This window comes from Bufo bufo, chromosome 4, assembly GCF_905171765.1.
Source record: "Bufo bufo chromosome 4, aBufBuf1.1, whole genome shotgun sequence".
Lineage (NCBI taxonomy): Eukaryota > Metazoa > Chordata > Amphibia > Anura > Bufonidae > Bufo > Bufo bufo.
This window is the reverse complement of record NC_053392.1, coordinates 542,208,168-542,234,693: the sequence shown is the minus strand read 5'-3', so window position 1 is coordinate 542,234,693 and position 26,526 is coordinate 542,208,168. Positions and strand designations below refer to the sequence as shown.

Sequence of the window (26,526 nt, the reverse complement as noted above, 5' to 3'; positions counted from 1 at the left end):
CTGATCTTCATGAATCCAACCTGATCTATTTTAGTAGACTATTCAGAAGGTTATCCAGTATGATATCATCAGGCTCCATCTATGATCTTGCAGTTCTTTACCTTTCTCACATAGCTGGTCGGTCAGGCTGACTGGTCATACACTGGCCCAGATTTACTAATCCGGAGGCCACATTCACACAACCGTATTTGTGGTCCGTCTCCGATGTGCATTTTTTGAGGATTGGATGCGGACCCATTCATTTCAGTGGGTCCGCAGAAAATGCAGACAGCCCGCCGTGTGCTGTCCGCATCCGTATGTCCGTTCCCGCAAAAAGATAGAACATGTCCTATTCTTGTCCATTTTGTAGACAAGGATAGGCCTTGTTACAATGAATTCGCAGGGGGGAAAAAAGGATGCAACACAGACGTAATCTGTATTTTTTGCGGATCCCAGTTTTGTGGACCGCAAAATACATACGGTCATGTGAATGCACCCTTAGGATGCATTCAGAGGACCGTGCCATGTTTTGCGGCCCGTAAATTGCAGATCCAAAACACGTATGCCGCCCGGGTGCCCATAATAGACATGCTCTATACGGTGTACTGTCCACATCTTTTGCGGCCCCATTGAAATGAATAGGTCCGCACCCATTCCGCAAAATTGTGGAACGGATGCGGACTCATTCAAACGGTTTTCGGAATGAGCCCTTAAGATGGAGTAATGTCCCAGCACAGTCATAATGCACACAGCAAGGGTAACCATGGGAATCCATAGTGACTTTTAGCATGGGGATACATTACATTTTCGACACCACCTTACATGCATTTCACTGCTAACTGCACCTGGTAGTTGTGCCCATGCTTATATCCTCCACAATATTATTTGGCAATACAGTATATTATCAATATGTTTCTGGTCACACCTATGAACTTTGAATTCATTTTATATTTCACATTCCCTCACCATTTTGGAATTGAATACTTCTTGGCACAACTAAAACTTCCCAAACCAATCACATTCATTTTTATTTTCATTTTTTATTCTAAAGGGAATCTGCCACCATGGAATTCACTGATAATCCAGGCAGAGAGCCGTGTAGGCCTTCTTCAGTTGAATGCAATACTACTTCTCACTTGGCGATCTGTTGCTTCATTCTGGAGAAAAAGTACTTCTAATTCATATGTAAATGAACAGTTGGGCGCATCAAGGGCGGACCCAAGCCATTGTGTAAACCATTGCTCCTCCCCCATACCGCTGCCAGCGCCTCCCTTTGCCAAGAACCGCAAATAAAAGGTATCATTACATTCAGCTGAGCTAGCCCGACAGGCACCGTATTAGTGAATTTCCCGGTGACAGACTCCCTTTAAGATGATGTTCCAATAGACTACATACAGTACTTGCTACAAGATTCATGCCAAATGTTAAGGCTAAGTGCATCTTAAGTATTTTACTGAATGCCAACATAAAAGTTACTATTATATTATCATCGATATATATCCTAGCACACTTTATATTGCAGCTGGCAAACCAGAGAGAATACTTTCTAGCTGATCCATTTGTGACCTTTGTACGATACGATAGCAAACGGTAGGGATAAAGATGTAAATCCTTTAGCAGAGCCCCTAACTGGAGTGTCCCAGTTCGTGCCCGCATTGCCGCTTGCTGCCTTTTCAATTTGTAGCATTAACTGAGCTGCGAAAAAACTAAACTAGTTGTAACATGCCTTGTAAAAAAAAAAAAAATCCCATTATATTCGGCAATACAGTCATAAAAGTTCATAGCTTATAAAGAAATTCAGGTGACTTACATTTTGCTGGCAGATCATACCCACAAGTGATTCTTGCTTGACCAGTGGGACAACCTCCAAGTGTGCGACATTCGGCATTCAGAAAAGTCCCCGAGGCTCTGTGTATACAGCCGTCCACTAAAAGACAAGGACATTTAATTATTATAATTCAAAAGGGTGAAATTTGTTTAAAAAATCCATCCATTTTGCAGAAGTTGCCAATACGGCATATCACATTGAATGTCAGCATGATACCTTACTGGGAATGTATTTCTCCACGTTAAGAAGGAGGACATGACAAAGGTGAAAAGTAATAGACCAGGGAGTGACCAAAACATGCTCAAATCAGATACAAGCTTCCAATCATGGCAATAGGTGGCTTATATGGGGGATGCTTAAAATCAACCCAGCGTCTAGCACAAGACAACCCTTTGGAACCAAGGGTCCATTTATGACGTTCAGAATTGTCCGGATTGTAGGACTGACAGCAAATATGCTACTCAGAATAAAATGACTAACTTAGGGTACTTTCACACTTGTGGCAGAGGATTCCGGCAGGCAGTTCCGTCGACAGAAAACATATACAAACTGATGGCATTTGTCAGAAAGATCAGAATCCGTATGCCAAATGCATTTAAATGCTGGATCTGTCTCTCCGGTGTCATCCGGAAAAAAGGATCCGGCATTTATTTTCTTCACATTTTTTGCTGTCTAAGCATGCGCAGACCGCAATGCCGGATCCATTTTGCCGGAACACTCGGGTCCGGATCCGGCATTAATGCATGTCAATGGGAAAAAATGTCGGCGTTCCTGGAATTTTGGACAGAGATAAAACCTTAAAGGGGTTGTCCAGGTTCACTAATATCCGCCTCTAAAACCGCCCAGAACAGCACTATACCGCACCATTTGTACCAATGATGTCACGGGGGTCCCTGCTAGGCAGAAGTCTTGGCCTAGCATACTGATGTAAAGCCTGGTACGTCACCAGCTCACAATAAACATATCTTGCGCTGTGCAATGCAATGCAAGGCAACGGGAGCATCGGAAAAAGGAAATGCTCCTCTCATACATGGTAAAGGAGTGAAGGGGAGCTTATAAGACAACCCCGTTAAGGCCCTTTTACATGGGCCAATGCACAGGCAATTATCAGGCACAAACCAAATGTTCTCGATAATTGCCTGGCATTGTTAGATTGTAACAAAGTCATGTTTACACAAGACAATGTGCTGATGGAAAACTATTACATGTGCCACACAAAAGATCCAATCATCTGGCATTACATTTGTAACACTCCAGAATGGTGTTACCACTCCTGCACCCTGCTACTGTCTTTATTGGGCTAACAAAATGTCATCTTATGAATTTTTGCCCAGGTCCTCCACAATGTGCATTCCTAATCTTGTTATGTAACTGTTCACATGTATTGTGCCTGGTTCACCAGCAGGTGGCAGAGCTGTATGTAGGTAGAATGGAGCTTTCCATTCCATTCTAACCCCCCTCTGTAGGGAAGTGGGCTAGCCCTACTTCCTGCAGGAAGGGTGGGGACCAGTTCTAGTTACTCTAGTCTTCCCTAGACAGGATAAGGGTGTGCAGGGGCATGTCTCCGCTGGACATGCCCACGCCAGCCAGAGCACCTAAAGCTCTGCTGGCCATGGAGGCCAAAGCTTGAAGCCTCAGGAGCCAGGAGGAAAGTTCCTGGCATAACCTAGAGTCAGACTACAGAGAGAAAGTGCAGCATCAAGAAGAAAGCAAAGATACTATTTAAAGCTTGTCAGCAAAGCAGAGAGAAAGAGATAAAGCAGAGTCGAGTTTGCCTGCCAGTTCAAGCTAAAGCCTGCTGGAACCAAGACAAAGCCTGAAAACTGTTGGAGGAAATGTTTATTCAAAGTAAAGCTGCTGTTGAACTTCATCTCAAGGTCTGGACTAGAGTTGTTTCCAATCCCTCAATTATTCCCACTTTTCATTGCTTTGGAGCCAAAGCTTGGGTTTAAGCAGTATCCAGGTAGGAGCACAGTGACATATAAAGAGACATTTAGGCCACACTACACCAATCAGCATTTCTTACACCTGGGACGCGTTATAGGAGGGCCCTGAGGGAAGCGCCCGTTACACATTTACATGCGGCATTACCGGGAACAAGCGTACATGCGAACACTCTTCCCCAATAATTGTCCCGATACTTGATCATTTTAGCTGCAGTAACCAAGTGGATAAGACTAAAACTGACAGACTAAACCTGTGCCTACACATTCAACAGCTGTTGGCCAAATGATTGTTTAGCCGACAGAGACCCCCCACCACCACCTCAATGCCCCCAAACACATACTATGATCAAGGGGGAGAAAGGAGAAAGCCTCCACTAGACACTTCTGACAGAGGGAGAAAATATTTACTTTGCCTGATCCTTCTCTTCTTGGACATCACCTGTCAGGGGAGAGTCAGGAGCACCCCATGCACATTACACTGTCAGCCATACCCAAAAATTTCAGCAGGTTCAGCCAACCATTCACTGATGTGTCTGGGGGCGTTAGGATTGAAGCTCATTACCAGCAGGACTGATGGCAAGTATGCTACTGTATTCAGAATAAAATGACAAACTTATAGGGGTTGCACAGTGCAAAGATATTGTGTGCCTATCCTGGGCATAGGTCATCAATATCAGATCTGCGGGGGTCCGACACCTGGCACTCGCGCTGATCAGCTGTTTGAAGAGGAAGCGACGTTGCTTCCTCTTCAAAATTACCTGTCCGCGGTCTTGCTTGTAGGGGTGGTGCGGTGTAACTATAACCGCCTGATGTGAATAGGACGAGCAGTTGTAATTATATTGTACTGACGCTGCAAAGGAGACGGCACACAGATGGTTCTGAAACGGAAACAGTGCTCAAACGAACACTGCTATTTTGGAGATGGACCCCCACCAGTCTGATATTGATGACTTATCCTGGGAATCGCTCATCAGTATCTTTGCACTGCACAACTCCTTTAAGACCCATACACATGGGCCAGGAAACACCATCAATATTGAAAAAAAAAAAAAACATTTTTGCCTACAGAATCTAAGGTATACTGTATGCCTTCATATACATTACTGCAGATACAAAATGTCCTTCATCCTAAACAGGACAGACATAAACAGCCTTTGAAGAAATCTAAATTAAAATGCCCCGGAACATGAAGGGCCTTCGCTAATCTGGAACGTGTATTACTTTATTAAGAGTTTGGGGTAAATTGCTAAAAATAAAATAATTGAAAGCGAGAGAGTAGATCCTTTCATTGATCCCAAACTAATACCATGATATTAATTGCAACAGTTTGTTAGAAATTATCTCAGATTTAGTTCAAAGTTATTTTAATCCTCGTGCCAGGACAAAGCCCCGCTTGCTCAGAACAGAGCACATAGGATTACAATAAAGACATGTAGTTTAGGCCATTAACATGATAAGTGAGCAATTACAATTATACTAAACTTTTTTGATGTATTGCCAATTATGAGGGGATGACGGTAAGTGACGAGAATAGCATGTGCTCATCCATGCAGAGCCGGGACGACTTGCTGAATATTACTCGTGGTATCCTATTTTTATCCATTCAGGCCTTGGAGAGTTGACACATTTTTTCCTCAGGCAGAAGTCTATATCCGATGGCATCTTCTGAGCATTGTCCTGTGATATGATATCACTCAGCACTGGCCCTAACAGGAATGTCACACCAGATCAGAATGCCTCGTCAGTGTACACATTGGAAGCAGACAGCCTGTGATCTCTGCCCATGAAATTCTCCGAGTGGGATATAGACACTTGTGCTAAACTAAATATTACTGAGAATTCACTCATTCCCTCGTGCCAACAAATGTCTGGGATCACCGCTATTGTACGGGGTCTGATGGGGTCACAGATGGTCACAGATAATTCATCTATTCGCCGAAACAATGCAAAACATCATTGGGAACCGAAAAGTATCCAAAATCTGCTGCCATTTGTTCCCTTTATTGTTCTTTGCACTGCTGTCTTCGAATAAAGTGATCGATTGTTCACTACTTAATCGAATGTAAGCATCCAAAGTGGACTTCCATCCGAATTTCAGGGAAAATTCGATTTGTTGCCAAGCCATATTTCCTTGTGGTAACGAATTAATTGTCCCTTAAATGTCGGGGAAAAAAAGAATTATACTCAACTCATATGAGCACGAAGAGGCAGCAGCGGGCATCTTGATTGAAGCTCCCACGCAAAATCTTGTGCATGGTGACGTATCACGTCATGACACCGGCCAGCGTGATGACGTCACCACGCACCACCCAAGATTCTGCGCGGGATCTTCAATCAAGATAACCGTGCGGCCTCTTCTCAAATAAATAGGGTGAGTCAAATTATATTGGTTTTTAAACAACTAACCCCTTAAAGCCCTAATTTTTTATCTCAGATGCCGCAATCAACACGGCATCAGAGGGGTTCAATGACTGAAGGGAGCGCAATCGCCATTTCCCGTCACTGCGCCCGCTAGTTACAAAGAAATGCGCTTTGTGACGAAGTAATTCATCACAAAGCAAATTTCTTTGTGAAATTTAGCAAAGCAACCGAATCGAAGTTTTGTAAACTTTGCTCATCTCTATTCGCCACCATGTACTTCCCAAGACTAAAATCTGCCAAAATAAGACTGTGTTCATTTCTATATGTGTGTATTTTTATATAATTACTTTCGCAATTTACTTTCTGTTCCAAAAATGCTCCAGCTGTGATGTATTCTCTTTACGTCATTATAATGGCTCCCCCTGGTGTTTAATCTGTATAGTGAAGTCCAACCTACTGAGGTGGACGCACATGCTCAGTTCCATCCTTCAACCACCACTAGCCGTATAAACACCTGTGGAATTTGTTACCATTATGTCATGAGTAAGGGTCCGTGCAAGACCTGAAACGCGTAGACCTGGTGGCTTCTTGGATTTTATACTGACAGAATATTAAAGGCTGTTTATACTTTTTATTTTTGAAGCTGGTTATCACATTTTTTCTTTCCTCATGGACTTCTGCCCGTTCCTGGCAGCATCCGTGCTTCCGTGAATTGAGCTCGGCTATCTTTCTCTTGTACTTATCACTAGCTGTATTTACCGTTACAAGGAGAGGAGGACACACCCCTAAGCTGTGATAGGGAGAAAGCTGTTGCAGAAAGCTGGCGTTCTAAAGAGAATCTATCAAAGTAATTGGAGAAGTAAACGTGGAGATCTCGGGATCCATGTGAGGTACAGGGCTGGATTATGTCTGATTTTTATTTTTACATCAATCATGGCATAACCCCTTTACACTACATTTGGTGTATATGTAAAAAAAATTATAATAATTCCCGCGGATTTGCAAGCGGAAAATCCGCACTGTAGGTCATGTACATTTTATTCTATGAGAATTTGAAATTCTCAGTGCACACGATGCAGATTTTTTCCGCGTGGATTTTGACCTGCGGTCAATTTATTTTATTTTTCCTGACCGGATTTTCTTCATTCACTTAGTAAAATCTGCATGCGGAAAATCCGCACTGAAACCGCACGCAAATCCACACCAATTGATGCGGATTGACCGCACAGATTTGCCTGCGAACACCTGTGGATTTCAGTGTGGATGCTCCGCACATGAATCCTGAACGTGCGCATGTACCCTTAGGCTCCATTCAGACGTCAGTAGTGCATTGCGGATCCGCAATACACCCGGCCGGCACCCCCATAGAAATGCCTGTTCTTGTCCGCAATTGCAGACAAGAATAGGACATGCTCTATTTTCGGGGCCGCACTGTCCGCATCTCTTTCGGTCCCATAGTGAATGAATGGGTCCGCACCCGTTCCGCATAATTGCGGAACGGATGAGGACCCATTCTACGGACGTCTGAATGGAGCCTTAAAGGGATTTTCCCCCAACCAATATTTTACACTTCAAACCAGCACCTGAATCAGAATATTTTTGTGATTACATGTGATAAAAAATGTAATGCAACCACTGAGATATTCACTAATATCTATCTGTATAGCGCCACCTGCTGTTTGCCCTTTTTTTCTAAATTCTCTGTCCAGCTCACTGAGGTTGACATACATGCTCAGTTACATCCTTCACCACCAGCTGCTGCAGAAAGTGAACGCCCCCTGAGCTGCCAGCTTAAAAAAAAACAGGCAGAGCAATTGGCGCAATAAACATTGTAAAATAAAAAAAATGTAAAACTGTTAAAAAAAAAAGCCATTTTTGTCACCTTACATCCCAAAAAGTGCAACACTAAGCGATCAAAATGGTACCAATAAAACCGTCACCTCTGTATCCATGTGAGTCAGGTGCAGGGCTGGTTCTAGTTTTGTTATAAAGAGACTGTCAGGTACTGTACGATGTCAGATTTTTTACATTGTTCATAGGATAACTCCTTTAAACTCTAATATCGGAAGCTGCATAATAGTCTTTTAGCATTGACTTAGTAGAATTGCATTTCAGCGTTTTTATATATACTCGTTTATGACAGGGGTACTCTGACAAATTATTTACTACATCTCCGTGGATATCGGTCCTTAAAGGGACACTGACAGGCCAAATCAGCATATATAGTTAGATATATGACATTACAGGTCTTATACAGTCTTTTAAAAGCATATAAGTATCCCCCCTGTCCACCTTATAAAGAGCGAAATATAAAGTTTTATAACCTGCTTGTCCGGTCACCAATCTGCCCAAGGGGCGGCGTTTCATGTGAAAATGCGCCCAGCCAGCCTTCCCAACTGCCGTTGTGAAACCCCGCCCAGCTCATCAATATTCACTTCGCTGGGCGGCGGCTAGAACTCTCCCCAGTCCCGATCCTGCGCATGGGCAATTCAATTGTCTATAACCCCTTTGACGATGTGAGTGAGCAGCGCTCTGAAGCGCTGCTCTGAACAGTGCATGGCTGAGGCTGAGGCTGCAGCTGTCTCGAAGACGCAGGCAGGCTGTGTGTGTACGCAGGCGCGATCTAACCACGGCGGGGCGCAGGCGCAGAAGATTGGGCATGAACAATGCCCGGACAATTGAATTGCCCATGCGCAGGATCGGGACTGGGGAGAGTTCTAGCCGCCGCCCAGCGAAGTGAATATTGATGAGCTGGGCGGGGCTTCAGAACGGCAGTTGGGAAGGCTGGCTGGGCGCATTTTCACATGAAACGCTGCCCCTTGGGCAGATTGGTGACCGGACAAGCAGGTTATAAAACTTTATATTTCGCTCTTTATAAGGTGGACAGGGGGGATACTTAAATGCTTTTAAAAGACTGTATAAGACCTGTAATGTCATATATGTAACTATATATGCTGATTTGGCCTGTCAGTGTCCCTTTAAATGTAACGTCCTCTGCTCATCCAGAAATACCCAAGTAGGATTCTGCCAAAGGGGATATCTTTGAAGGGAACTCGTGACCACCATAGTGTAAAGCTCCTGGGTCACTAGGAAATTATAAAACACCCACACACTGCATTTTTGTAGTGTGCTTTTAGATAGTTTCCTGGGATTTTTTGGTCATTTTTTTTTATAAATTGCAGCGTGCTCTTGGGTGTTTTTTTTTCCAGGCATTTCCCCACAAATTATAGGAAACAAATCTTAAATACATGTAAAGGATTGTATGACTAAGGGTACTTTCACACTAGCGTTTTTTCCGGCACTGAGTTCCGTCACAGGGGCTCTATACCGGAAAAGAACTGATCAGGCATATCCCCATGCATTCTGAATGGAGAGTAAGGCTACTTTCACACTTGCGTTAGGAGCGGATCCGTCTGGTGTCTGCACAGACGGATCCGCTCCTATAATGCAAAAGCTTGCATCCGTTCAGAACGGATCCGTTTGCATAACTGTTTATTTCAGATCTGATTTTTCACTTCGGAAAACTCAGATCCGACCGTATATTCTAAACACAGAAGCGTTCCCATGGTGATGGGGACGCTTCAAGTTAGAATATACTGAGAACTGTGTACATGACTACCCCCTGCTGCCTGCCAGATGCTGCCAGGCAGCAGGGGGCAGACCCTCCCCCCCTCCTGTATTTAACTTATTGGTGGCCAGTGCGGCCCCCCCCTCCCTCCCCAGTATTAATTGTAACCAGTGCGGCCCCCCTCCCTCTATATTCATCGGTGGCCAGTGCGGATTCCCAGTATTAAATATGACCAGTGCGGCCTCCCCCTCCCTCCCTCCCCAGTATTAAATATGACCAGTGCGGCCTCCCCCTCCCTCCCTCCCCAGTATTAAATATGACCAGTGCGGCCTCCCCCTCCCTCCCTCCCCAGTATTAAATACGACCAGTGCGGCCTCCCCCTCCCTCCCTCCCTCCCCAGTATTAAATATGACCAGTGCGGCCTCCCCCTCCCTCTATATTCATTGGTGGCCCGGCCAGTGCGGATTCCAAGTATTGTGACCAGTGCGGCCTCCCCTCTCCCCCCCCCTAATTAAAATCACCCCCCCCCCCCATCATTGGTGGCAGCGGAGAGTACCGATCGAAGTCCCAGTTTAAATCGCTGGGGCTCCGATCGGTTACCATGGCAGCCAAGACGCTATTGCAGTCTTGGCTGCCATGGTTACTTAGCAACAAATAGAAGCATTATACTTACCTGAAGAGCTGCGATGTCTGTGTCCGGCCGGGAGCTCCTCCTACTGGTAAGTGAAAGGTCTGTGCGGCGCATTGCCTATAGCACAGACCTTTCACTTACCAGTAGGAGGAGCTCCCGGCCAGACACATACATCGCAGCTCTTCAGGTAAGTATAATGCTTCTATTTGTTGCTAAGTAACCATGGCAGCCAAGACTGCAATAGCGTCTTGGCTGCCATGGTAACCGATCGGAGCCCCAGCGATTTAAACTGGGACTCCGATCGGTACTCTCCGCTGCCAACAATGATGGGGGGGGGTGATTTTAATTAAAGGGGGGGGGGGGGAGAGGGGAGGCCACACTGGTCACAATACTTGGAATCCGCACTGGCCGGGCCACCAATGAATATAGAGGGAGGGGGAGGCCGCACTGGTCATATTTAATACTGGGGAGGGAGGGAGGGGGAGGCCGCACTGGTCATATTTAATACTGGGAATCCGCACTGGCCACCGATGAATATAGAGGGAGGGGGGCCACACTGGTTACAATTAATACTGGGGAGGGAGGGGGGGCCCGCACTGGCCACACAGTTCTCAGTATATTCTAACTTGAAGCGTCCCCATCCCCATGGGAACGCTTCTGTGTTTAGAATATACTGTCGGATCTGAGTTTCACGATGTAACTCAAATCCGATGGTATATTCTAACATAGAGGCGTTCCCATGGTGATGGGGACGCTTCAAGTTAAAATATACCATCGGATTGGAGAAAACTCCGATCTGATGGTATATTAATAGGGACTCCTGACTTTACATTGAAAGTCAATGGGGGACGGATCCGTTTGAAATTGCACCATATTGTGTCAACGTCAAACGGATCCGTCCCCATTGACTTGCATTGTAAGTCTGGACGGACCCGTTTGGCTCCGCACGGCCAGGCGGACACGAAAACGCTGCAAGCTGCCGTTGTTCCGTTTTCCCTGATTTTCTGCGGACCCATTGACTTTCAATGGGTCTGTTGAAAACTCGGAAAATGCACCGTTGTTCATCAGCGGCCGTGAACCGTGTTTCCTGTCCGTCCAAAAAATATGACCTGTCCTATTTTTTTGACGGACAACGGTTCACGGACCCATTCAAGTCAATGGGTCCGTGAAAGAACACAGATGCACACAAGATTGGCATCCGCGTCCGTGATCCATGGCCGTAGGTTACTTTCATACAAACGGATCCGAAGATCCGTCTGCATAAAAGATTTTTCAGAGCTTCGTGAAAACTCATATCCGACAGTATATTCTAACACAGAGGCGTTCCCATAGTGATTGGGACGCTTCTAGTTAGAATATACTACGAACTGTGTACATGACTGCCCCCTGCTGCCTGGCAGCACCCGTTCTCTTACAGGGGGCTGTGATCTGCACAATTAACCTCTCAGGTGCTGTTCCTGAGGGGGGTTAATTGTGCATATCATAGCCCCCTATAAGAGATCAGGGGCTGCCAGGCAGCAGGGGGCAGACCCCCCCTCCCTCCCCAGTTTTAATTTCATTGGTGGCCAGTGCGGCCCCCCTCCCTCTATTGTATTATTTTCATTGGTGGCACAGTGTGCGGCCCCCTTCCCTCCCTCTATTGTATGATCTTCATTGGTGGCACAGTGTGCGGCATTATTTTCATTGGTGGCACAGTGTGCGGCCCCCCCTCCCTCTTTTGTATTATTTTCATTGGAGGCACAGTATGCACCCCCCCCGGCCCCCCCTACCTCCCTCTATTGTATTATTTTCATTGGTGGCACAGTGTGCTGCCTCCCCCCCTGATCATTGGTGGCAGCGGAGAGTTCTGATCGGAGTCCCAGTTTCATCGCTGGGGCTCCGATCGGTAACCATGGCAACCAGGACGCTACTGCAGTCCTGGTTGCCATGGTTACTTAGCAATATTAGAAGCATCATACTTACCTGCTGCACTGTCTGTGACCGGCCGGGAGCTCCTCCTACTGGTAAGTGACAGATCATTAAGCAATGCGCCGCACAGACCTATCACTTACCAGTAGGAGAAGCTCCCGGCCGGTCACAGACAGCGCAGCAGGTAAGTATGATGCTTCTAATATTGCTAAGTAACCATGGCAACCAGGACTGCAGTAGCGTCCTGGTTGCCATGGTTACCGATCGGAGCCCCAGCGATGAAACTGGGACTCCGATCGGAACTCTCCGCTGCCACCAATGATGGGGGGGGGAGGGAGGCCGCACACTGTGCCACCAATGAAAATAATACAATAGAGGGAGGTAGGGGGGGCCGCACACTGTGCCACCACTGAAAATAATACCATAGAGGGAGGGAGGGAGGGAGGCCGCACACTGTGCAACCAATGAAAATAATACAATAGAGGGAGGTAGGGGGGGCCGCACACTGTGCCACCAATGAAAATAATACCATAGAGGGAGGGAGGGAGGCCGCACACTGTGCAACCAATGAAAATAATACAATAGAGGGAGGGAGGGGGGGCCGAGGGGGGTCTGTCCCCTGCTGTCTGGCAGCCCCTGATCTCTTACAGGGGACTATGATACACACAATTAACCCCCCTTAATTGATTCCTTTGCTGGCTGGATTCATTTTCCCATCACATTATACACTGCACGTTTCCAGGGGTTATGACCACCGCTGCAGCGCAGATACGAGGATGCTGGGACGTTAACTGCTTCACATGCATGCCCAAGCGCACTTCCATGGTCCTGGCCACCAGCAAGGCCAGCGCTTTTTCCTGTAGTGTGCAAGCACGACCATCAATACTGGATTACAAGGTGGTCGTAACCATGGAAAGAGGTAGTGTATAATGTGATGGAAAAATTAATCCAGCCAGCAAAAGAGGCAATATGGACAATCACAATACATTAGTAAGTCCTTTGAATTAACTCTGTGTACATGATGAATGCCATTTGATTTAGGCCTCATGCACACAACCGCAAAACACATATACCGGCCATGTGCATTTCTGCATTTTGTGAAATTGCAACATGCCGGTCCGCAGGGAAGAACACGTGAGGTTCGCGGTGGGCCGGCGGGTTCAACAGTTCATCGGATTCTCACGGTTAGCAGATGCCTCCCTGGGCCAGCAGTGCAGTGATGGGGAGAACAGCACTGGATTCTCCGGGGCACACTCTATTACAGGGGACACCGACCAGGTGGTGATCAAGGTGCCCTTGATGGTGATTGTGTTTCTGAGTGCATGTGCGGCTGGGCCCCTGACTTATGTAATGTCGTGACGCCAGCACCTTGATGGTGCAAAATAATGAGGGTAGTGGTGATATGGAGATAAAAGAATGAGGCAGGGTTAAATCCAACTGAGAACTTTACTGTAACCAGGATCTTGACAGCAGTTTACATCCAGTTATAAAACTGTTGAATGTGGTAAATCCCAGTAACAGGCTGTACATGTAGTTAAGTCTCAGGCTATAGTATGAAGTTATGTACTCACTGATATTCAGCTCTTTGCCTTGCTTCATGTAACAGATGTCCTATCTGTCCTTGAAGTAACGGTGAGGCTGCCGGAAGCTAATAAATCCTTCACCTTGATACAAAGGCGTCTAGAGCCCAGAATAATGGCTATTGTCCTTCCTTTGTTTTTCCACAATAAACTTAGTAAAATCCACTTGACACTCTGGAAGAGTAGACGGTAGAATACAGACTTCACCTCTGTTCCTGGCTTGACACGGAGATATAAATTGGCTCCTCTGGGCCTTGGAGCCCAAGAGAGAGCTGAGAGGAGAGGGGACCTCTCCTTCCCCCTTGCTCCTCACTCCATCTCATTCTTGCTCCACACACTAACTCCAACTTAACTAACTAGGCCTGAACTGTGCTATATATACTGTGGTGCTACCCCATCTAGTGGTGGAATGTGTGAAATGCACTTAACAGCCTGGTAACAGGGATTCCACATAAGAATGAAATACAGCATGATACAACATATGATATAATAAGCTTTTGCAGTGCCCACGTACACTAGTGGGATGCTGCAGAATGGATCGTACAGCCCTCAAGAGAGTAGTCCTATCTTTGTCCGTGATACGGACAAGTATAGGACATGTTCTATTTTTTTTTGCAGGGCCAAGGAACGGACATGCGTATGCCGACAGCACACAGAGTGCTGTCCATATATTTTGCGGCCCCATTGAAGTGTGCATGAGGCCTTAATTAGACAACCCCTTGAAGGAATATGATTTTGCTTCAAAGTGTCACTTGCCTTAAGTTCAGCCTAGATTTCGGGCAGCGACAAACCCAATACCAGCGGCTGTGTGTTTAATAGGGCAGACACAGCACTGGGCATCGGCCGGCTGCTAACCTGAGATACCAGACCTCTGTTCTCACAGCTGAATGCTGACATTTTGCTGTGATCTTTAAACCTTGCTCCGCTCAAGTGGACAACAATGCACAGATTACAACAATTGCTCCCAAGGTATTCAGCTCATCTCAATTTCAGCTCCACTATTTCATTCTCTATTTCAGCAAAAGCGATTTAGAAGCCGCGAAGACGGAAGACTGTGAAGGACACTTAAGGAGACAACTCAGTGGGGACAAATAGCTTGAAGGGGTTCTCTGGGGGGCCAAAATAAATTGCCTTTCTTTGCTTCAAACCTAAAATTTTCTAGTGTCATTTAGTTTCCATGTCAGGAACCACATGGCATAGATATGGGTATATTTGCTTACACATGCATTTGTATAAGGCCTCCTGCAAGTGACTGTATCCGTATTTTGGTCCGTAATCCACAGATCTGCCAAATACAGTTATCTACCGTGTGCATTCCACATTTTTATCACTCCCATGAATATAAATGCCTATTCTTGTCCACAAACAGACCAGAACAGGACATGTTCTGTAATTTGTTGGATCCTTAAAAAATGCTGATGTGTGCATGGCCACATAGGAAAGCCAACTATATACGGAGAGCACACTGAACAAAAATATGTTTGTGTGCAAAAGTCCTAAAGCATATATGGATACGCTGCACATTATAGGGAGGTCAAAAGAAGCAATTGCATCTGGTTCCTGACACCTAAGGCCGCTTTCACACAGCAAAAACCAAGTGTGGGTCCAAAACACATCTTTCCATAATACCGGACCTCTGTGTAGGCTCCACTCCTAGCTTTTGCTCACAGCCACTGATGGAAAACACTGATCAAACACCGAGGCTTTGTTCACATTTCCATAGACGTTTGACATCCGTGGAAAATCTGTACATTTTTTTTTTCTCTGTGAAGATCTACGTGAAGGATCAGTGTTAGGTCTGTGTGTCCGTTTTTTGCCCTCAATATGTCATCCGTAATGTCCTCTGTAATCCCCTTCCATCCTGGAGAAATATAACGCTCTCGTCAGGTGGGCTGAGAGCATTCCCATCCTGGATAAAAAGGAGAGGGACTTTCTCAGAGTCTCTTCTTACAGGACCCCTTTATTTTATTTATATTTTTTAACAAAATTACATAAATCTATGACCCATCCCCCAGTAGGGGTGTAGCTATAGGGGGTGCAGAGGTAGTAGTCGCTACCAGGCCCAGAAGCTTGAGGGGGTCCAAAGACCCTTGTGCCACATAAGAAGACACCGGTATTATAGAAAGTGCATGTAGGTCAAGTTGCAATATTTGCCTCAGGCAGCACAAAGGCTATGCACTTCCCTGCCCCTGGCCACAAAGCACTGAGGTAAGGGGGGCCCAAGCTGAACTCTTGACCTGGGGCCCATGAGCCTTTAGCTACACCCCTGCCCCCCAGGTAGGCCCATCATCTCAGGGGTGGGTTCCATTACTTCTTGCCTTTCTCATTTTGTTGATTTGTATCGACAGGGACATGTTAAGCTACTTGTGTCATTTTGGAGAGATTCAACACATCTCCGAATGTCTCCAGTCATGTCTACCCACTTCCTAATTTTTACAGGATTACATAATAACATTTTGTTTGTGAAATGTGTTATTCTAGAATCCTCTAAAAACAGCTATAGGAGGCATACATGCAACCAGGTGCCATCACACAGGGTCTAGACATACAGCTATGAGGAGCGCTTAAACAGGACCTGTCACCTCTCCTAGTCTGCCTGTTTTAGTATAGACTTGCATTGCCCATGAAAAAACAATCCTTGTACACCATTTCTTAGACCCCAGTCCTTTGTCGACTCTCTATTCTTCTTCCAAGTAATTACTAAACAGAACATCATGGTGCCTCTTTTCATTGTTGTTCCTCCAGCTGCTGAAACTCATGTGGAGAACATGGGCTTATTTTTCACTTTTGAAATAAACATAGGAGAATGCAGAGGTCCTCCAGCTCCTAGGTTCTTAACCTGTATTTTGTGTTCATAGGGGGGGTACATCCTATGTCTTTAAGGGTACTAATACTGTCCTTTTATTAGACAGTACAGTACAAGACCATAGCCTTGTTGATACTTTAATATAATTTGAATGGAGGATGATTGGATTCTGAGATATTTAGAAACACTAGGTAATAAAATGCATCGCTGGTATTACTACTAAGGAGCCTGTTGGCACAGATGATCTGGCATCATAGACCCTGCCCATCAAGTAGGCCACAAATTATGTATGTATAGATTTGCCCTAACAAAAGGAGGTGGAAAACTATGGGGCATTACTTGCCTCTATCATCATTTTCAGCCTTCCCTCTCTCTAGATGTCCTCCTTTCATTCCCACAGTGAACAATTAACATATAAACATTTTATGAATGTCATAACTTAGTATTCATCACTACATTTTCCCTTTAACAGACACCCGTCCCCAGTGGTTGCCTATAGACCCAACACTACTCTATAGGCATGGCCATTTTCAGGGTGCATGTCCTTCACTCCCTGTAACGGCCACAGTTTTTAAAAGTAGATACAGCTGGTGGCAGTTGAAGGATGGAACAGAGCATGTGCAACCACCTCAGCAATGTTACTGAGGTGGACAGAGATAAGGGAAAGAACAAACAGCAGGTGGCGCTATACAGATACATTTTATTGAATAACTCAGTGGCTATACTAAATTTTTAAAGACATGCACTTACAAAATTACAAAAGTATTCAGATCCAAGTGTAGCTTTAAAAAATGTGTAATATTTTTCGTGAGGCAACCACTTTAATGAATGATGTTTGAGGTATAGTAAACTTAAAGGGGTTGTCTCACCTCAGCCATTGGGGCATATCACTAGGATATGCCCCCAATGTCTGATAGGTGCTGGTCCCAGGATATTTCCGTCAGCCCCATGGAAGTGAATGGAGCAGTGGTCGTACTTGCCTGGCTATTTTCATCGCTCCCATAGGAATGAATGCATGCATGGTGTGTCCTCTTTCACTTGGCGGGCCCAAAGGGACCCACACCTATCAGACATTGAGAGCATATTCCATCGATATGCCCCCAATGTCTGAGATGATTGTAACCCCTCGCAGGCAGAGCATAGCAGGTTATGAGTAAACATAATACAATAACAACACACATTTCTTCATAACTAGAGACATAAATACTGTAGACAGATGATAGTATAAAGCAGAGATATGTAACCACCGGTAAGGAATGAGACGCTTTTATTTTATAATCCCACTCAGAAAGCATCACAGTTCCGTCCCCTGAGGACTCCAATACCCAGGCAGAGGGAGAAAGACATTGTCAATCTACAAACATGATATGCGAATAAATGAGGCAACCATCGCACATGTTTGAGGATGCATGCCACTGATCAGCACAGGCAAGCCACCCAGAGGAATCTGACGGGCAGACATGAAATCTGTGATTGTATAATTTTTCTCGGTCTTTTAAATCCATGCCTCTGCTAAATTTCTCTGGGATTTTCCTAGGGAATTTGAATGTCTTGTGTACATTTCCCAAGTTCTTTCAGAATAGGGTTTCAAAAAGCAAAATGGAAATATATATTTTTTTAAACTTTCTCTGGGTGGTGTATGTGATGGAAATAGATCCAGAATACAGAGTCTCTAGCCAATTTATAAGAAGTTCTATGTAAAACAGGACAATTTAATGTTGCAAATGAATGATTTATTCAATTTCTGTGTTCATTTTAAGTTATTTTAGTCAAATTAACTCACAGGGTTTTGTTCAAGCCTGGGCCTGACAGTCAGCAATGCGATGATGATGTTCTGGGACTACGTACCCCGTCATGTTTGTATAGAATATGTACATTATTTCCATTCTACTTAGAATATTTGTTTAGTTGAGGAGGAGGAAAAAAAGAGGCAGAAAGAGGAAATTATTCTTCTAAATGAAAGAAATCACTTGACATTTACAGAATGAGGAGATTTAGGAGGCCGAGGTCTCATTGTTGGTGTGATTTTAATGCACATTCAGGTTATTGCTCTTGTCAATGGAAGTGTATGTTCTCTTAATAACATTATGTCTAAACTGCTGCTTTCTTTTCAGTTTTTTTTTTCCTTTAAGTGACAATACATGAGGCAAACAGAAACCACTTTAGACTTGAGAAAGCCCTCTAGTCAAAACCGTATCAGCAGATGTCAACTGGCAGACGTGCGAGAAAGTGGTTTAAAGCGGCAGTCGGCAGATTAGGTTTTCTACTAAATACGTTAACATGACTTAGAAGCACTTAGACCTCTTTAGACATTTTAAATCTCAAAAAGAGAAAAAAAAAAAACTGACGGGCTGACTGACAGCCTCCCACCACCGCACCGGTATGCTTTTCAACTGTGTTTATAGATCAATTTACCAATTTAAATACAGGACGGCCCAACTTTCCGTACAAGTGTGCCCCATTACTGCCGGCCTTTAAAACAATATACACATGTATCATTACCTTAGCGCTCTACAAATGTGAAATTCTAAAGTTGAATGCTTGGGAATGGATAAACAAGCCACAACATATCAAATATATTTATACCAAAAGCTACTCGAAACAAAGAAGTGGATTTTATTACGTCTGCTTCAAATTACTGCTGGTATCATGATAATTAGAGGCTCACATTTTTTAGCTAGAAAAAACATTTGGGAAGAAAGAATGGCCTTCCTTTCACCTCTTTAGCTCCGACCACATCAATCTAGCATGTTATTTATCGTAACTGGAAAACAACTGTGGTCTACGTACTTGGCCGAAACAAAGGAGAATTAATTTTTTTGACATAGAAGAAAGAATCTGGTTGCTGGTAGAAGACTTGAACAAGTTGAAATAAACAAAAAATATAATAAAAAAAAAAAAAGATAATGTGTTACACTCCGTGGCTGTAAAGAAATACGTCAAGTCCTTTGTTTCGACTTTTGACTGTCACCGCTCGACAGATGGACTTGGGTAGACGGTCATTACATTATTCATCTATCAGATAATTGATATACATGGTGAACGAGCAGTGGAAATTAATAAAATAATAAGCTCTTATCAATCTCTGCTCTCAGATCTGCACAGCTCAAAAGGTTAACAATGTGATGATGGAATGGTGCTCCACTTAATGCCCTCTTGAAAATCACCAGACGCTACTTCAACTTAAAGGAGCAGTGTCACTTACTTAACATTAACATACACAATAGCTGTAACTCTAGACGAAGGTCTCAGAGGTCTTACTACTTGGTTGCCGTGGAAATAAAGCAGATTCTTGAGGTGTCAATGCTTTCCGTAACAATACCAATACTACATTAGACCCTTCAACTGAAGTGTGTGTGGCCTGAAAATTATTCTAAAGAGAACTCTCCCAAATATCAAAAGGATCTATATCAGCCTTGAGGGAAAATGTGGTAAAGAACATGACTCATCTTTGTTTTTGGTCAACATATGACTATTCTATGCAGACAAAAGATCCGGGAATAAGATCTTGTCTAATCTGGCCATCTACACATCACATATGCTTAACAGGAAGAACCACATGTGGGTGTTCAGATGTCTTCAGCTGCTGGACCTTCATTACAAAAGGGCAAAACGCTAAGGCCTTCACTTCTGTATAAACATAAAAAGGTCAAATTATCCGTGGTGCAACTTTATAACACATTTGCACTGCCTTTGATAATACGAATTCAGCTGAGGAATGCGTATGTACCCCTATACTTACAGTAACGTGAAAAAACACAACATTAAAGGGGTTCTCATAAAGACAACCTCTATCCATATGTATGCTTCCCAATTCCACCATTTTTTCCTGGGATTGTCACGCAAAATGGAGTTGGATAACGCTAAAGGAATATTTCCTCTGACTTTTTCTTGTGCACTTTTTTAGTGCCATGTGAACTCAGCCAGAAATTAAGGAACAAAATTAGAATGGATACGATAAGAAAACCTATTAAATAAATGCACTAAGGCCCTGTTCACATTGATGTTTATCCCATACAATCAGGATTCTGTTGCATTTTTATAACAAGAGTAGCATACATCAGTGTGATCCATCAGGATCTATTGGGGTCCTTTTGAAACCGTCAAAGCTTTTAAGGCTCTATTATGAATGAAAGCCACGGTGCAAGTGTGAACAGAACCTAAGGCTGGCCACACACATTATATAGCTGTTGGCAAACTATCTCTCCTGACCCATTCATATAATTGCCCGCTCAGCTATGCATGCCCATGGCCTAAATGGGGAGTGGGCAGAAAGCTGCTGCCAGAAATCTGCCACAAGGTGAAAGTCAGGAGGCTTCCATACCCATTAGATGATCAGCAGGTTCAGCCAACACTTATCTAGCTTAAAGGGGTTGTCCCATCTCTCATTATAATCTCCTTTACCCTGCTGCAGCTGGCCAATTCCTGTGCTTTGTGTGGGTGGCACCTTCTATTTTGATTCACAGTACAGGCAAGCGACGCTCTGCTGACATCACTTGCCTGAACGAGAGCACCCTCGATGCAGCTAATAGCATTGCATTAGCAAACAGCACCTGAGCTATTGCACATGCCCAGGAGCTGGTGAGTGGCGGTCGAGTCGGGAGATGCTGCGCATGCTCCCATAGTCCCGGCCAGCACAGACAAGAACAAATACACTGTGCAAGCGATACTGCAGCGGTGGCTGTAACCCCTGCCAATGAGCAATAAACAAAGGAAATAACCCCTTTAACGGAGTATTCCGGTCGCATAATAATATTTTTAATCTACCCAGAATACTCCAAACACTGCATATTTTTGCCCCATATATATGTTTTTCATGTCAGCACTTTCCTTCACCTGTTGTTATCATCACTGCATCCTGGCAGGATGTTTATATGCAGAACTTCCTGTTTCCATTAGCAGGGTTTACTAACCAAAACCCGTTTAAGGCCATCAGGGCCTGATTATAGCCAGATCCCTATTCACAGTAGTATTCAACTACGCCGGATATGGTGAACTCCGGCAATCGGTTCCTCCACTGGAAAATAATGCCAGAATTCATAGCTCAGAGGTGAACCCAGCCTTACAAGGACTATTATTAACAACTTTATTAATTTTGCTCACAGTGTGACTGAGTTAATGATAATAAGGCCACTTTGGTGTCTGTGTTACACCCATAAGGCTACTTTCACACTAGCGTTCGGGGCTCCGCTTGTGAGTTCCGTTTGAAGGGGCTCACAAGCGGCCCCGAACGGATCCGTCCAGCCCTAATGCATTCTGAATGGATGCGGATACGCTCAGAATGCATCAGTCTGGCTCCGTTTGTCCTCCACTCCGCTCAGCAGGTGGACACCTGAACGCAGCTTGCAGCGTTCGGGTGTCCGCCTGGCCGTGCGGAGGCAAACGGATCCGTCCAGACTTACAATGTAAGTCAATGGGGACGGATCCGTTTGAAGTTGACACAGTATGGCTCAATTTTCTAACGGATCCGTCTCCCATTGACTTTCAATGTAAAGTCAAAACGGATCCGTTTGCATTATCATGAACCAAAAAAAATAAATAATAATTTTTATTTTATTTTTTTTTGTTCATGGTAATGCAAACGGATCCGTTCTGAACGGATCTAAGCGTTTGCATTATAGGTGCGGATCCGTCTGGGAACATACCAGACGGATCCGACCTAAACGCAGGTGTGAAAGTAGCCTTAGACACAAACTCCTACAGCAAATAAAAACTGAATTTGACCAGCATTGAACCCCAAGGGCATTTTAATTTTGGTTTCCCTTAACAGCAGAGTCCAGGTTTTGTTTGCAATAATATTACAGCCAGGGGTGCACCACCAATGAGGCATGGTGAGGGGATTGCCTCAGGCAGCGCCAGGTAGGGGCAAGTGGGGGGCAGCAGAAGGGCCATGGGCAATGAGCGCTTCCATTGTGGTTTCTTGGCAGAGGATTATTACTATTGGTGGGACTTTTGGGAGGACTGTTACAGAGGGGACACCCTGGCATAGTATCAACATAGCACGATTGTTTTTGGAGGACACTATTTTTACGGTACTACAAGTGTCAGGGACACTATTTGCTGGGGCACAGTTATTTTTTAGGGCAATGTGTGCCAATATTTATTAAAAGAAGCATTATCTGTGTGGTACTAGTATTTTCAGGTGGACTGTTTCTGTAGTGTAGTTTTAGGGAGCACAGTGGGCATAGTATTAGGGGTGGCAGGATGGGGTGTTCAGAAGGTGGGGAAGAGGATGGAGGAGTAGGGAACTAAGATGTCTATTTGGAGGTCTGAATGGAGAAGATAAGGAAAGAGAACATCTACATCAGAGGAGGCGTCACTGGATATAAGAGGTATGTGACACTGTATTAACCTGTATATTTTGTAGCGTTGTATGTAATGTTTTCCAAGTATGCCTTTAACAGTAGGGCTGGAGGGAAAGGGTTAGATTAAGAATTTGGCATAGGGGGAAACTGTTTCGGGCAGCTGAAAGGCTAGGTGCACCCCTGATTACAGCTTAAAAGATAGCCATGTTATGCAAGTCTGAATAAAACAAAAAATTGTTTTTATAGTTTGTAACTGCAATGAAGACAAAACAAACTTGCAATTAATTTTATTTTCATATATAAAAACACTAACTTATAATTTGCAATAGTTCTGGGACCAACCATGTTTTATTTTATTTTATAGTCATATTGATTCTATGCTGCCTGCCCTGACCTCAGACCTGTTACCATATAGGACATACTCTGCCTGCTCTTACCTTGGCTGCTTCTGGTTATGGGTTTTGCCTGAAAAGGTGTCTTTTGACCCTGGCATGTAAGCAGCCAACCACACTACTACTTCAGACAGTCATGGCCTGTAGTGTTCTCTGCAGCAAAGTCCACGTCCCTGTATAGGGGTTAAAGGGTGAAAACCGTGGAACCCCTAAAATAACGCCCTTGGGCTTAGCCCTAAGTCAAATAATAATTTTTACTTTTTCCCCATGTTTTTGCTATTTAAAAGTGTAAGTTTGAGAAAAATAGTTATCTTATTTTTGGCCCCATGGTTCTATTGCAATCAGTATTTTCTAGTTAAAAAAAAAAAAAATACTAAAAATGCTTAGACTTGTTTTGATGGCCTAACAACATATTTATATGAAATGGAAAAACTGAGACTTAGATTGCCCCCAAATCTTTTACAAGTGCTTGTCTGTTTAGTCTGCATTTGTTTTCCCACAGTTGTTGCCTTCTCCTGGATCAATTTGAATGTTTCATTTTCATAAGACAGGCTTATCGTAAATTCCAACACATTATATAATATCCATATGTCTAATACAAAATACTAAACAGAAAAGATATATTCCCTAACGAATTACAGAACATACCAGAGGGCTATACAAATTCCAGCCAGGAGATAAACATTCTTCTGCTTAATCACTTACATGCTCATTTCAGATTGGAGATAAACTACAAATTCTACTTCTATCTCTCCATCCATCTATCTATACATATGATATACAGATTTTTTTCTTCTGAAGAGATAAAAACTGCATAATAAACAGCTGCACTATAACTGTTTGATCTTTTGACACACTATGCCAAAGGGTCATGTGTGGTCATCTTCCTTCTGTAGATGAATGGGAATTATTAGAAGCATAATCATATGCTGAAATGTATGTGATTTGGACTGTGGAGTTGCATCATAAGTGATTTGAACCGCAATATTGTCCAGTAGTGAGGGGTTTCTCCTTTTTTCTTCAGGATAGGTCATCAATACCTGATCGGTAGGGGTCCAACTTCTGGCACCCCTGCTGATCAGTTTTTTGAAGAGGCTGTGGCCTCTTCCTAGGCCAGTAATGTCACGTTCATTGGTCACGTGGCCTAGGAACAGCCCAGTCCCATTTAGGCAAATGGAGCTGAGCTGCAACACCAAGCACAGGGACTATACAATGGACAGTATTCCTCTTTGCAAGCTGTGAGGAGGCAATGGTGCTCACTGGAGCGGTGCTGCCTCTTAAAACAGCTGACTGTCGGTGGTGATGGGAGTCAGAACCCGACCGATTTGATTTTGGTGACCTATCCTGTGTATAAGTCTTCAATATTAAGCACCCAGGCAACCCCTAAAAAACAGTAGATGCCACACTATAGTATTTTTTTATCGAGCTGGATTTCATGAAACTTTGGGGTTTCCCGAGATCTGGTCAGCGATTTGCTAGCATTATGGCTTATCATCTTGCTGTCCACACCATGGCAAAGGCATCTAAGCCAAAATATCATGCAAGGCAAACATTATGGAATGCATTTTAAAAAGCCAACTATATAAGCCGATGACAAGTGGTCAATTTTGATGCAACCATCGATAAAAGGTTAAATATCTTTTGCAGCCAGTGCCGGCTTGTGGTATCCTTGGGTGCATCAGAGGAACTTATTTTGACGACACATCCTCCATTTAGTTAGAACATTTAATTGCATCATATTCTTTCTCATTATTTCTTTTTGCAGACACAGGGCATATCGTGAAAAAAGTTATTTGTGAGTCAACCCAAAAAAAAAAAGATTTATTGGTCAACTGAAAGGCTTTTGTCTTCTACTGGACCTTCTGGATCCATTGTTCTGGCAGAGCCTTTGGTACTCTGGTGCGCTAGTCGGCTCTGTTTGTAGAAAGAAATTATGTACGTAGATGCAATTTTTTTATCGGTATATCCGCCCAAAGAGTAAAAAAGTTTCTTGATTTGTTCTTTCCTATTGAGTAGTTAAATCTAGGTTCTTACTTCCAACTAATTTGTAATTCACAGTTTCTATAACTGACACCAAAAAAAATTGCTGCTGTTACCGCTATCATGTAGGGCTGTCAACCCGCCTTCACATACCCTAGAATGACATATCTGCTAACTTGCATAGAAAGTTCATTTTTTGTTCATTCCTTGCAACACTAAAAATAATAACCACTTATGTTGTTTGAGCTTTACCCCCTTTAAAACAAGTTACAATAGAGACGTGTATCATTTTTGAGCCTTGACCGTGTGCCTGCTTCAGAACGTGCATTCTCCTGTGCTATGAATCCTTAACACATCATCCTCATGACGGCACAGCAGTACATAGGAGCGTCAGGAATGATTGTGAGGATGAACTCCCTGGACCCGCATAATAACAAACATCATAAGCACAACTGCCGACAAGATCTATATTTTTGCTATATAAATCATAGCAATTTGTTGTTAAAAGTATATCCTAAGAGGAAGATGGACAGCTGCTATAACTGGCATGTCAGCAATGTGGAAGAGAAAAAATAGCAAGCCGTGCTGAAATCTCACTGCTGGATAGAAAATCCTAAACAAGCTGTATAATATAAGACTGCATACAAATCACTGCTAGCGGTATTAATAATGCATTGTCTGGGAGATGCACAATTATTGCAAGCCAGCTCGACCACAAGGGTCTCTGGGTACCAGCACAGTTGTAAAAGTGGAGAGGATGTGCTTGTAAACAGTATAGTAGCTGGCGGGAAAAGCCAAACTCTCTAGATTTCCTAATGATGATGCTACTCCCAAAATGATGGTGCTACTTACTTTCATTAGATGGCACATTTATATTGCAATGCCTATTTAACCTCTTAAATACTGGCGTATACTATAACATTTATAACATTTTGGGACTAGGACTATGGACAGAGATTACAGAGGAAATTATATTTTGCATATATTTTTGACACAACAATAAAGGCGTTTTTCGGTACTTAGATACTGGTAGCCTATCCTCAGGATAGGTCATCAAAATAAGATTGGCGAGGGTCCAGAACCCCATATACTCACCAATCAGTTTTTTTGAGCAGCCGCTGGAAACTATACAGTCAATGGAACCAGAAGCTTAAGGTTCCATCCGCTGTGTAGTGGCCATACCAGGGTACTGCAGCTCAGGTCCTATTCAAGTCGTTGGGAGCTGAACTGCAGTATGCCAAC

At 43.9% G+C, this 26,526-nt stretch overlaps 1 protein-coding gene across 2 annotated transcripts in view; it reads right to left on the bottom strand.

The window, feature by feature from the left end:
* The window catches only part of MACROD2 (mono-ADP ribosylhydrolase 2), a 2,731,696-nt gene that overhangs the window by 1,785,066 nt on the left and 920,104 nt on the right, over nt 1-26,526 (bottom strand). For both annotated transcript variants that reach the window (XM_040429978.1, XM_040429979.1), the window contains exon 5: nt 1,790-1,906. In XM_040429978.1, coding sequence (XP_040285912.1) covers nt 1,790-1,906 — 117 coding nt within the window. The remainder of the gene's footprint in view (nt 1-1,789; nt 1,907-26,526) is intronic.